Source organism: Drosophila erecta, unplaced genomic scaffold (assembly GCF_003286155.1).
Source record: "Drosophila erecta strain 14021-0224.00,06,07 unplaced genomic scaffold, DereRS2 tig00000000-arrow-pilon, whole genome shotgun sequence".
NCBI lineage: Eukaryota > Metazoa > Arthropoda > Insecta > Diptera > Drosophilidae > Drosophila > Drosophila erecta.
Window position 1 is genome coordinate 26,808,959 of NW_020825194.1, and position 11,711 is coordinate 26,820,669.

General features: G+C 45.7%; 4 protein-coding genes across 8 annotated transcripts; 2 read left to right on the forward strand and 2 right to left on the reverse strand.

Moving 5' to 3' along the window:
- The first annotated feature begins 143 nt into the window (after positions 1-143).
- Positions 144-3,848, forward strand: LOC6552787 (gametogenetin-binding protein 2-like). The gene is made up of 4 exons (XM_001978937.3): positions 144-564; positions 1,242-1,808; positions 2,210-3,340; positions 3,625-3,848. The coding sequence occupies exons 1-4, from the start codon at positions 469-471 to the stop codon at positions 3,841-3,843; spliced, it is 2,013 nt and encodes a 670-aa protein (XP_001978973.1). The 5' UTR covers positions 144-468; the 3' UTR covers positions 3,844-3,848.
- A 9-nt stretch (positions 3,849-3,857) lies between these two features.
- LOC6552786 (mediator of RNA polymerase II transcription subunit 27) lies at positions 3,858-5,257 on the reverse strand. Its single transcript, XM_001978936.3, has 3 exons — positions 4,991-5,257; positions 4,666-4,932; positions 3,858-4,429 (listed from the first exon to the last, which is right to left on the reverse strand). Exons 1-3 carry the CDS (start codon positions 5,158-5,160, stop codon positions 3,985-3,987), a joined length of 882 nt encoding a protein of 293 aa, XP_001978972.1. The 5' UTR covers positions 5,161-5,257; the 3' UTR covers positions 3,858-3,984.
- Positions 5,258-5,468: 211 nt separating this feature from the next.
- On the forward strand, positions 5,469-7,576 carry LOC6552785 (calcineurin B homologous protein 1). Its single transcript, XM_001978935.3, has 2 exons — positions 5,469-5,683; positions 6,487-7,576. The coding sequence occupies exons 1-2, from the start codon at positions 5,617-5,619 to the stop codon at positions 6,987-6,989; spliced, it is 570 nt and encodes a 189-aa protein (XP_001978971.1). The 5' UTR covers positions 5,469-5,616; the 3' UTR covers positions 6,990-7,576.
- On the reverse strand, positions 7,568-11,429 carry LOC6552784 (protein transport protein Sec23A). Of its 5 annotated transcripts, none has more exons than XM_026975743.1 (7): positions 11,292-11,429; positions 10,811-11,109; positions 9,502-10,751; positions 9,291-9,444; positions 8,441-8,989; positions 8,256-8,276; positions 7,568-7,813 (listed from the first exon to the last, which is right to left on the reverse strand). In XM_026975743.1, exons 2-7 carry the CDS (start codon positions 11,087-11,089, stop codon positions 7,724-7,726), a joined length of 2,343 nt encoding a protein of 780 aa, XP_026831544.1. In that variant the 5' UTR covers positions 11,090-11,109; positions 11,292-11,429; the 3' UTR covers positions 7,568-7,723. The 5 variants fall into 5 exon arrangements, with proteins under 5 accessions (XP_026831544.1, XP_015009560.1, XP_026831546.1 ...); XM_015154074.2 differs by having other exon boundaries at positions 10,811-11,112; XM_026975745.1 differs by having other exon boundaries at positions 11,318-11,424.
- Between the last annotated feature and the right edge of the window lie 282 nt (positions 11,430-11,711).

An 11,711-nucleotide genomic window follows, 5' to 3' on the forward strand; every position in this document is an offset into this window, starting at 1 on the left:
TATTTGGTTTTTTATATGAGCATTAAGAAAAGAATACATTTTCCTATTTATACACTTACATACGCCTTCAGGCACTATTAATCATAAGTTACAAGCCCAAATATTCAATAAATATATCGCTTTCACGATATTTAGATATGTCACGATATAAATATATCGCTTGGATACCTCGATACCTTGATATATTATCAACATCCCTACTGGCAACCCTGCTCCGATTTAATGGCGACCGGACCGACTTGCTGCCTACTACGTGTTTGACATAGAAGATATTGTAGCCGATTCTAGAGCGTTCCCAAAGCCACTCAAACTTCGTGGAGAGTGGAGATTGTTGTCAAAACAATATTTGTCGATCCGTTCGCTGCCGCCATACTTCCGTCGATTCTTATCCCCGTTTCCCACACCCGGACCTCTGGAGAAAAGTGTGTGTCTGTGTCGCAAAGTGCCTGAAATTTCGTTTCGCCCATAATGGCAAGACTCACAAAGGTCTACAACACGGACGACGACGACTTAGGTTACGTTGGCCGCAGGAATTTGCCCCTGGTGGCTGGCGATAAGTTAATGGTAAGCATATATCCGCACTGATTTCCGCTATATGTATCATCCATCCAAAGAAAATGACTGCCAGGCAGAGAACCCACACACGCTCAACAGAGACGGCCGCTGTGCGTGTGTGCGTGTACTTGGTCCAAAAACTTTCATAACACGGCGGATTGTTATGTGTAAGTGGCGGATGGCGATGTGTGGGTTCGGTTCGGATTGGTGTGTAATGGTGCGTTTATTAATTGAACTTGAGCTGCGATTCTGCACCTGCCACCACCCACCAAACTCTTCTTCCTCCGCCTCCCTGGCAACGACCGCCATGTTGCTGGAAAGTGCAACAACACGAACCTGTTTGTATGCATATCACTTGCACCCCCCACGCCATCTGGTGAGGAGATCTCTCGGGCCAAGATTCTCTGTCCAAAACCGTATACTGGTTACCCGATCGCTTTTGCTATCGATACGTATGGAAGCGCATTTTTGCATTTGTCCAGAGCTCCTTTAGTTTTTCGAACGAACAGCTGTTCTTTGTTTTGTATGTTTTTTCGGATGCTTATATTTAATGTAATTAATTAATTGTTATGATAGTACTGACGGTTTTTTGACTGCAGTGTAATGTCAGTATATTGCTGTCTTTGGCTGTTCACGATACCATTTACTAGAACTGGCCCTGGTTAAATTCTCTACTTTTTCCGCAGATGCTCATGGACCTGAACAGCAAAGGACTAGTGATAGACAGCCCGCAGATCCGTGGACGTGACCTGGAGGAGTTCTCACGCAAATTTAAACTGCTCACAGAGGCCGAGCGCCGGCAGTCGCTGGAGATCGACAGCACCAGTTTCATGGAAGTCCTCAATCAGTGCGTCCAGTGCGTCGGGTGCCGTAGACGTGTAGAGCGGCTGTTTCACCAACTAACCGAGACGGGGCACCGAACACTCGATCCGCTGGAACTGCGCCCAACTGCCACCCTGGGCATTGTGGAGGAGAAGCTTAAGACTCCGCAGGCACTGGGAACGCTGCTCTACCGCCACCATGAGGTTCTCAATAACCTGCTGGACAACAAACTGCGGAACAAGACGCGCTGCGTTCTCCATTCGCTGGACGCCTTCCGTGCCAAACCCTTTTCGGAGACCTGGCGCGAGGTGTGGTCCGCCATGAAGAGTAACTGTCGCAACGAGCTAACCATCATCGAGACTAAGGAACTGCACGACGTGCTGGAGAACTACCTGAAGAAGCACAAGTTTTGCTCTGGCTGCCGTACGAAGGTGAGACACAAGATATATAAATAAGCGCCGTTATTAGTTTCAAACTCTGATAAGCCAGCCTTTTATCTTAATTTTTTTCGACCTAAACCCGATTTTCGTGCATTACCAAAATATCGATTAAATCGATCATTCAATTCCTTATTTTCATAGATTTTAATATGAGATATATATATTTTTTAATATGTAAATAAAAACCAAAATTATGGAAATAGAAGATTGCTAGTTCATGTAGCATCAGTACTGAGTTATATTAAACAAAGACTTGCAAGTTTTTAGTTTTGACAGTTATAACGCAGTTTTGGTAGCTGAAAGGCTTTCCAAAAAAAGTTGTAAAAATTGTTTGCTTGTGCTGGTCAAAATTTGCTGAAAGATTACATTATATTTATTTTTATTTTTTGCAGATTGAGCGCGCCTACAAAATACTCATTGGTGAAATATCGTCCAAGGAGAAGGGTTATGCGGCCCAGCTGTACGCTCATATTCGGAAGTGCGTGCCTGACCAGCACATCCACGTGACCACAAACAAGATAGAGTTCCTGGACGCTCTGATCAAGCGGGCCGAGCCCGAGGTTAACGGTAGCTACTCAAAACTGCGCGAGCGCCACGCTAAGACACTGGAGATTGCCCAGGAAGAGGTGCTGACTTGCGTGGGCATGATTATGTACGAAAGGCTGCGGCGCATCTACGTCAGTCTGCGGGAGGAGGAGCGCGCATGCCAGGTGCTGGCCGCTGTGGGTGTCCACGCCCTTTGCCGCAGCTTTGACACGTTCGTAGAGCAGAAGCAGGGAATCAGCAATCTGGAGCTACTCTACCAGGAGATCAGCCGGGCGGAGAAGGCCAAGCAGATCAAGCGCGAGCAGAAGAAGCTTAAAAAAAAGAAGAAGAAGGACGAGAAGAAGAACATGTTGCACCGGCAGTGCGAGGATACCGAGGCCAATGAGTCCGACGACGAGGAGGAAGACTTGCGGAAGGAGGAGCTAGACCTGGAGGAGGAGACTCAGGTGCAGCATGCGGAGCTAAGCGATCCAGGTGCGGACGATGGCATTGTTATGGAGGTACCTCAACCGGAGCCCGAACTAAAGCTCACGTCCAAGCCAACGAAATCGAAACCGAAGAAGCAATCGAAGAAAAAGAAGCAGAAGAAAGCGGCCTCCGGAAATAACGGTGACCAGAAGCAGATGAAGGCCACGACTAGGGTCCAACCGCTGGACGACGATCACGATCACCTGGACGTGGCCAGTTGCATTTCGTCAAGCATCGCCAAAACGGTTGGAGATAAGTGCGCGGAGTGCCTGGCCCCCATGCCTAACTGCCCATGCGAACAGGATGTGCGCGATTCTGGATACGGCAGTGATCCACCCTCGAACGCCGAATCTCGGACATCCAGCGCGGTTTCATCACCTGAAGGCTCGGAAGTGTCCTGCTCGGATGGGCTTTGTAATCACGACGTCCACGACGAGGACTCAGACGACTTGCTCTTCTACAGTCATCATTCGCAGTTGGATGACAAGTTTTCATTGTTGCAGATGTGGGTGAGTTGTAATATTGTCACTTCAAAGATAGGAAGTGTTTAAATACGGTAAACCAATTATAATTATGGTTAATGGAAGTTTTAAAATCAAAGTCAAGCTCAGCAGTGCGGAAAACGCTATTTTTATTATTCTTAAAAAATACTTTAAGACATTCAAAAAGCCCTCTCAAATCTTATCAACATCAAGAGCATTGGGTCGAAATTAATTATTGAATTTCGCAGTAGGCTATTCACAAACATATTCGTCATATCAAAATGAAGCTAATATTACCTAATTAATTGCAGGACGACTTCGACGAATACGACGACAAAGACGAGGAGATCTATTACATTCCCCAGGAGGTGGTTCTGGCATTCAAGTGCCATCGAGAGCAAGTGCAGCGAAAGCGCGAGGAGCTCCGTGCAAAGCTGCGTGCCAACTTCGAGCGGCTGTGCCTACAGCACGGCGTTCAGACGCAGGTGCAAAAATCGAAACGGGCGACTTCTGCACTGGTTGGCCAATAAAACGCATTGAACCGTTGTAGTTATTCAGTCGAGCGAGGCGATTTAAAAAAATCCGCCCGCATGCAAAATACATATAATTTTTTGTTTTTGAAATAAATGAAGTATACAAGTTACAACTATCGGCGTTGAATATCTAAAAATCTAGCAATTTCGGCAGTCCTCGTGAAAGGGTTCGAGAGTGCGCAAGTCTCTCCAGGTCGGAGGCAATCCATGAACCACGAATTTCCCACAACGCTTGCAGGGCTCAAGGAACAGTTTTATATGGCTGTTCAGCCAGGTCACATAGCTTTTCACTGCCAGGTCGGGTAGCGTCGGCGAAAAAAAATGCAGCATTGCTGAGTGAGCGTGCTCCTGGACTTTGCGGAACACCTCGTAACGTGACTCAGCCCACAGGTCGTCATGCTCCAGTGGCTCATCGAATCCCTTAACCGTAACCCACTCTATGAGCACTCCTTTGAAGACAATAGCCGCCTTCATTACGTTGCTTATTGTCACGATGGCGACTGCGTTTGTCCCGAAGGGACGGAAAATCCTGTACGAAGTATGCGGAGGGGTGTTGATCTCACTCAGGAGCTTATCTATGTGGCTAAGGATCAGAAGAAGAAGGAAGTAAAGATTTAAGTATCCACACGTACTACGAGTATTATTTTTTAATTGATGCAAACTTTCTAAAGGTATTTTAAAATTTTTGGGCGTTTATTTGACAGAAGAAAAACTACGCCGATGTAATATATAATAATTAGTAATCCCTCTTCATAAATTAGTCCCCTTTACCAAAAAAAACCAACTTATTAAAAGGATTCAGTCCCACTTTAGACTTACTCTGGATCGTTGTTAAAGGACGAGAAGGGCAGTCGCTGGCGCTTCTGGGAACAGTAATTATAGGATCGCCTCAGCGTGTTCTGGTTGAGATTGTTGAAGGCTAGGAAGCTGTGGTCGTGCACCTTGTCTATCCACTTGTAGCTGTTCACTAGTTGTGGGTACAGCGCCTGTCGATCCTGGGAAGTCTCCTGCGCCAGATAGGCAGTGTTCCCAAGGGAATAGGGTGTTGGGGGCACCTGCAGCCCATTGATGAGCTGCTCTACCTCACTGAAAGTGGTTTAATTCATATGTATTTCCCATTGAAATAGTTCAACTGGTCACTAACCGCAATTGCGAATTGATGGCTCCGAATCTCTCCTGGAAGTCATGTACGAACTTATTTCGGCTCTCCTCGCCTCCCTCCCCATCGGTTCCATCGGCCAAGTGCTCGAAGCACTGCCTTACGTTGGATCGCAGGTTTTTTACGGCAGTGAGAGTCGAATTTAACTTATCCATAACTTATTTCTCGTTCCGGCTTAACAAATATTTACGTTGTCTTTGCAAATGCCAATAGAGATGGAAACAGGTTCCGAGTTAGTGATGAGACGAAAAAACTCAGGACTTTGCATATAATATAGGGTACCTGTTCTAAGAAAAACAACTATATAGTAACTAAAATATATATCGGAATCGTTTAAAAATTAGTTAAATGAAATATTGTTTATAAAAATAATTGATTCCTAATTTATAGGAAAAGCATACCAAACTTTACAAAGTCCATCTCTAGTGAAACTATCGAGTCGGTTCAGTATTTTTTTGCACCCGATTTTTGGCATTTTCCAGCTACTACGCCCGCAATTTGGCTGTACACAAATCGGACTTCTGATCCAATCCAAATCCAATGCCATTCAATGCTCGACTACGATTGTTGAAAGTTTAAACACACCGATCGACGCACAACACACCATCACCATGGGCAATAAATCGTCGCTTTTCCTGCGGAACGAGGAGATCGCGCAAATCCAGGAGGAGACTGGCTGTGAGTATAATTTCTGGGCGGGATGTGATAACCTTGGGCCCTTTTACCCGGAGACGTTTAACCCGCGGTACCAAATCCAATACGCACTTGGATATAAATAAATTGGGCCACGAGCAACGCAAATAACAACATCACACTGGAGTGTTAAAAGCTTTTTAGGTCTAAGACCTAATGGATTTGATTCGATTCGTAATTTCCATAAAAATTCCAAGTCTGCACATACGTGCTTCGAAAAACTCCGTTGAAATTAAGCAGAACTGCGTCTGAACGATCTGTGCTCGCGTTATATAAGCCGTATATGCACAGATGGTTTCCAGCAACCAATTTGCATTCTAATTGCATATGCACTTCCCACATGACGTCACCGCTTGCTATATATGCACATACATATACAAATATAGGTAGTGGGTGGGGGCAAAGTCGGTGCCTATCAGCGATACTGGCTGGCAATTATTTAGTGTCCGAGACCGTGTAATTTCAATATTCCGGCGCGATAAGCGCACAATTGAAATTGCCACCGCATTGGAACTTGTATCCAATGCTCGACCACCTAGTATCAGCTAAGATGATAAGGTGCTCGGTCTTATCAGCCAGATTTTATAGCAACTAATTCCGAATGTGCTTGGACTCATTGGCACACCGTAAATAGGGTTCGTTCGATGTTTTCCATGGCAAAACAAATTTATCTGAACAGTATCGTACACAAAATTGTAATTCTGTTCCCAAGCTGTAAAACATTTTAAAGTTTATACATACCCAACTTATTATTAATTATACTTTCCGGTGATAAATTCATTTTCCAGTCACCCCCAACCAAATTGAGCGACTTTACTCCCGCTTCACCTCGTTGGATCGCAACGATTGCGGAACCCTGTCTCGGGAGGATCTGATGCGAATACCGGAACTAGCCATTAATCCGCTGTGCGAGCGGATAGTGCACTCCTTCTTTGCTGAGAGCAACGACGATCGGGTGAACTTCCGGCAGTTCATGAACGTCCTGGCCCACTTTCGCCCGCTGAGGGATAACAAGCAGAGCAAGCTCAACAGTCGAGAGGAGAAGCTGAAGTTCGCCTTCAAGATGTACGATCTGGATGACGACGGTGTGATCAGCAGAGACGAGCTGCTATCAATTCTGCACATGATGGTCGGGGCGAACATAAGCCAGGACCAGTTGGTCAGCATTGCGGAAAGGACGATCCTGGAGGCGGACCTGTGCTGCCAGGGCAAGATTTCGTTCGAGGATTTCTGCAAAGCTCTGGACCGCACCGACGTGGACCAGAAGATGTCTATACGGTTTCTCAACTAAGCTGGATTTAGGGATCACAAGGAAAGCGAGCTTCTTAGTCAGTGTGTACCAAATAGTTTAGGGTGAAGTTAGTCGAGAGGCATTCCGGCGGGTTTCTGAAACCTCTGATTTGGAAACAGTGGTTACTGTGCTTATTATACCAGTAGTGTTTTTAAGCATTTAGAAGATTCAATTTAATGAAAAGTGTCGCAATGTTTTTTAAACCTCAGAAATTTTGCATAAAGCTTATCTAAGATATTGCATTCTAGTTAAACAAAAATTTCATAGTTTTGAAGTCATTATTTGTTTTGATCACAAGTCCTACTGGAATCTTGAAAAATTGTTTGGAAATCTGATCATATATTTATGATAAAAATATAAATAAATATTTTGTTGTCTTATATTTACACTCCGAAAAATCAATTAAATATCTCTTAGGCTTCAGAAACGATCCGGATTTACTTGTATTAGTAGTTGTTATGAAGAAAGAGATGCAGATTTCATTTTGTTAAAACCTTGTTTTTATAATTACAAACTCATTCCGCTCAACGTAAATTCTAACTTAGTGTTCATCTGCTTACGAATAAAAGCAACGCGGATTAGCATAATTTGAATAGTTTATTGCGTTATCAGACGATCAATTGGAATAAGTGGATGTATATTTGTAATTGCATTTCCTGGACCACAGATTCCAGGAGACGCCTTCGCTGACTTCGCCAGAAAAGAAAGCGCCTGAAACTAGAGCCAGAGTCGATTTATGTGGTGGTGGACACAGCCAGCTTCTTAAGGTGCTCCATAAACAGTTGTAGCGAAACGTCATCCGTGAGCACTGGAGCACCGCCATCCTGTCGAGATAATGTCCAGAAAATTAGTCATATGATGGGTGGGGTGGGATCGTGCCAAGTGGGGAGAAATGAAATGAGAAGGGTCCAACACCAAAAGCCACTTATACATACATCACAACAAATGATGTGTGAGATTATTCAAATACATTAAAAACTAGGAACAGACAAAATCTTTGGTTAGATTAAACGGTTTCATTAAAGAATTTGGGAGTATTGTGTGGTCACAAAGGAGTTTTCCTTTTTTCCAATGTCTCAGAGATTCATAAATCAAAGCAAAACTCTTATTTTGTATCATGACCAGTACAAAATAAGACTGAATATAACAATACAGTTTAGACTTATAGCTTTAATTTCTCAAAGATTTTATACCCGCCCCTAATATTTCAAATATGTATATACATTTCCTAGTTTAAGTGTTGAAAGTTAAACAAAAATGTACTACCGTGACTTGACCAATAGGCGCCTGCGATTGACAAAGGAGCGGTTACGGATACGGGTACGGATTATACAATGAGAGAAACAAAACCAACATAAAACGAGATTGAGATTAAATTTTCGATGTCGCAAAACAGCGCTGCAAAGATAAATAAACTGTGGCCAGTTGATGGCGCCTGCTACGAGACTCACCTGCCCGTAGGCGTACATGTTGTTGTGCGTCTGCGAGGGGTTAACCTTGGACAGCAGGAAGCGGGCCTGGGATCCGCCGTGCTCCGTATCGATGTAGCGAGGCATGGGGAAGCGCGTCTGGAGAATCTCTTGCGCATCGTCCACCGGCGCTTGGAGCAGCTGCTTGAAGTTCTCATACTCGGGCATATCCTGGTATTTTAGGGCTCGCCACTGGGCGATAGTCTCGCCGTGGTATATCAGAATCTGAAAGAACGTGTCCATCAGGAGGATGCGATCCGCCTGGATCGAAGCCGTATCGAGTAGGACCGGTTCTGGAGGGCCGTTGAAAGAGTAGCTGTAGAGAATCGGCTGGATCATAATCAGCGATTGGGTGAGGTCCTCGCGCATCAGCATGTGTCGATAGAATGTGGTCTCGTCGGGCGAGTTGTTGAAGACCTGCAGGAACTGCGAGCGGCGCAGGTGGTACATGAATTGCGGGAAAAGGCTGAAGTTCTGCGACAGCCTAAAGCTGTTGGGATCGTCCTTTGAGTACTCGCCGAACTTTTGGCACTGCAAAAGCAGAAAAGATAAAGGAATTGTATAAGCATTTACAAGACTTATGTTTATAAAAATATCAGCTTAGTGGGAGTTTGAGTGAGAAATATTTTTTTGGGGCATATCTATAGAAGTCGGGAGGAAAAATAATAAAATAAAAAAGATCGAAACATTCTACAAAACTATGGGCGTCAAAGTTTTGGGCATTTCTATTGGGTGAGATACCCACCTACATAACTTAAAGCTGAAATGTGCACAAATTTATAAATTAAATGTGCACAAGTAATTTACCCAATTGTTACACATGAAAACTAACCAGACGAATCAACTGACGATCGACCCAGCGCAGAATATCTGGTCCTTCGTCAGTCTCCGCGCGATAGACGACCATTCGAGCCATCAGAACGGCGGCAGCCTCCTGATCGAAGCCGGCGCTGATGTGGTGCACGTTCGAGGTGGCATCGGCCCAACTAAAAAACAGATTTAAACATTTAGTAAACTCTGGGCTGATTACCGCCAAAACATACTTTCTTGCCAGTGTGGTAACGCGGATTCGACGCTGTCCACTTGGGTGCTGGTACTGCGTAATGAACTGTATGCAGCCACGCCCGCCCTGCGGAATGGGGGCTGCATGCTGGTTGACCACCTCAAAGAAGTAAGCCACCGTGGAGCTGGGATTCAGTGTGCACAGCTTCCACTGCACCGTGTTGCCCATGCCGATCTCCACATCCGACACCGACGGGCTCTTCACATTCAGCGACACACACGAGCCGATCCCACCGGAGATCTTCAGCTCGCGCGAGCACTTCACCTCCAGCGTTGCATTGAAGGCCATCTTCAAGTCGTTGCGGCCATCACGTGCGAACACGCGTTGAAATGTCTGCTTGAAGAGCGATGAGTTGAACGAATCCCCCATGACCATGTGGCCGCCAGTGGAGTTGCATAGCTGCTTCATTTCCAGCAGGCCGGTTTGATCCAGAGCACACGAGTATATGTCGACACTATGCCCGTTGGTGGCTGCCCGCAAGGCCAAGGCATCATAGTGTTTGATCGCCTTCTTCATAAACCGCACGTTGTCTTTATGGATGTCGTGATGCGAACGGATCGGGTGCTTCAGCTCGTCGTCGACCACCTGGCCGGGGCCCTGGGAGCAAGGGCCACCCACAAATGTCATGATGCGACCGCCCGTATTGGGGTAGGTGCACTCCAACAGACCAACCGCAATAGAGAGAGCAGCGCCAGTGGAGCGCAGGTAACGCTTGCCCTGCGGCACCGGCCAAGGATCGCGCTGCAACTCACTAAGCAGATCGCCCAGCGCCGCGTCGCACTGGCCGATCGGCTGCAAGAAGCGATGTGCGGGCGGCACAGGGGCCGCCGCTCCAGCCGGCTGGCCAGGCAGCTGCTGCTGTTGCTGCGGCCCCGGAGCCCCTCCACGCCCGATTCCGAGCATATCCTGCACCTGCTTGGCAGTCAGGTCCTTGGTGCCGCGGAACACGTAGCTTTTAGAGCACCCCTCGGCGCCAAGCTCGTGCACCTGTATCATTTTTCCGAAGGTTATCAAACCCACGAGAGCGTTGGATGGCAGCAGACTTAGCGACATTTGCAATGAATCCTTCAAGGCGTCCAGCTCGTCCTCGTCCATGCAGGTGTCAACCAGGAAAATGAAGACGGGCGGCATGGTGGGGGCCCGGGTAATGGTATACTCAATAGTACTGAATCCAGGAATCAGCTCCGCTGGTTGGTGTTGCTCGGATATGGCTGCATATTGAGGGGGAAACTGGAAGAATGACTGTTATTCACTGCCGCAGAGGGTCTAAAGATTACAATTGCGCTCACCGGATTGCGCTGAAAACAGAAGTTGCACACCCACAACTTGGCACGGTAGTCCACCTGGCACAGAGGATTCAGGATGGCCCTGCAGTTGCTACGGGTGCACAAGACCGGCTCATACTGAATAGGCGGCAGGTCGGGGCGCTCCTTCAAAGGCTGGTAAAGACAAGCTAGGGGCACCACCAGCCGACTGGCTTCGATGCGGCTTGAGGGCCACACATTCCACGTCAGACGCACACCGTCGCGGTCCTCGTTCTGCTGGATGAACTCCTCGTAGGTGGTCATCGCCGCAACACTTAAATGTCCTTCTTAAATAGGAAAAACCTCTGTTAAACCTCTGCCAATTGGAAAAATCGGTCGCCAGGCCACGTCACAAATTGACAGCTAGTCGTGACACACTTCGTGCTGGCGGCGGGCAAAATATTCACGCGAAAGTAAACAAATTCGCGAGAAGAGTTTAAGAGGCTTAACAAATGGAAGCACTCACTTTAGAAACAATTTATACAAACGTACAAACTGTAGAAACCAAAACTACGAACTATTACAGAATTTTAAGTGCAAACGTTGCAGGTCAGGGAAGATAGTTTTCATGCGATACTATCGCATGGGCGAGTTGGGCTTCTACTTAAAAATGAAAAATCTAAAAAAAAGAAGTAAATAAATAAGTTCAATAAAACGATAAATAAAGCAAGGTATTGGTATGGGTTGATCCATTATTTTTTCAGTTCACTTTCTTTGTGCTTTGTATTATTCAACGAGTAAATATTTCTATTAATATTGATAAATAAAAAATGCATATATTTAGGAATACCTTTTTCTATGTTTAACTATATGTTATATAAATTTTTATATATTAACATTATTTATTTTGTATTATTTTTTTATGTTAACATATTTTAACATTATA

Excerpts from the sequence above, each read along its gene's own strand:
- LOC6552787 (XM_001978937.3), top strand. The coding sequence starts at position 469 with ATGGCAAGACTCACAAAGGTCTACAACACGGACGACGACGACTTAGGT. Across the intron at positions 1,809-2,209 it reads GCTCTGGCTGCCGTACGAAG|ATTGAGCGCGCCTACAAAAT; the intron begins GTGAGACACAAG and ends TATTTTTTGCAG. Across the intron at positions 3,341-3,624 it reads TTTCATTGTTGCAGATGTGG|GACGACTTCGACGAATACGA; the intron begins GTGAGTTGTAAT and ends AATTAATTGCAG.
- LOC6552786 (XM_001978936.3), bottom strand. The coding sequence starts at position 5,160 with ATGGATAAGTTAAATTCGACTCTCACTGCCGTAAAAAACCTGCGATCC. Across the intron at positions 4,933-4,990 it reads GCCATCAATTCGCAATTGCG|TGAGGTAGAGCAGCTCATCA; the intron begins GTTAGTGACCAG and ends AACCACTTTCAG. Across the intron at positions 4,430-4,665 it reads TCCTTTAACAACGATCCAGA|CCACATAGATAAGCTCCTGA; the intron begins GTAAGTCTAAAG and ends TCTGATCCTTAG.
- LOC6552785 (XM_001978935.3), top strand. The coding sequence starts at position 5,617 with ATGGGCAATAAATCGTCGCTTTTCCTGCGGAACGAGGAGATCGCGCAA. Across the intron at positions 5,684-6,486 it reads AATCCAGGAGGAGACTGGCT|TCACCCCCAACCAAATTGAG; the intron begins GTGAGTATAATT and ends TTCATTTTCCAG.
- LOC6552784 (XM_026975743.1), bottom strand. The coding sequence starts at position 11,089 with ATGACCACCTACGAGGAGTTCATCCAGCAGAACGAGGACCGCGACGGT. Across the intron at positions 10,752-10,810 it reads TCTGTTTTCAGCGCAATCCG|TTTCCCCCTCAATATGCAGC; the intron begins GTGAGCGCAATT and ends TCATTCTTCCAG. Across the intron at positions 7,814-8,255 it reads CGCCTATTGGTCAAGTCACG|GATGGCGGTGCTCCAGTGCT; the intron begins GTAGTACATTTT and ends TTATCTCGACAG.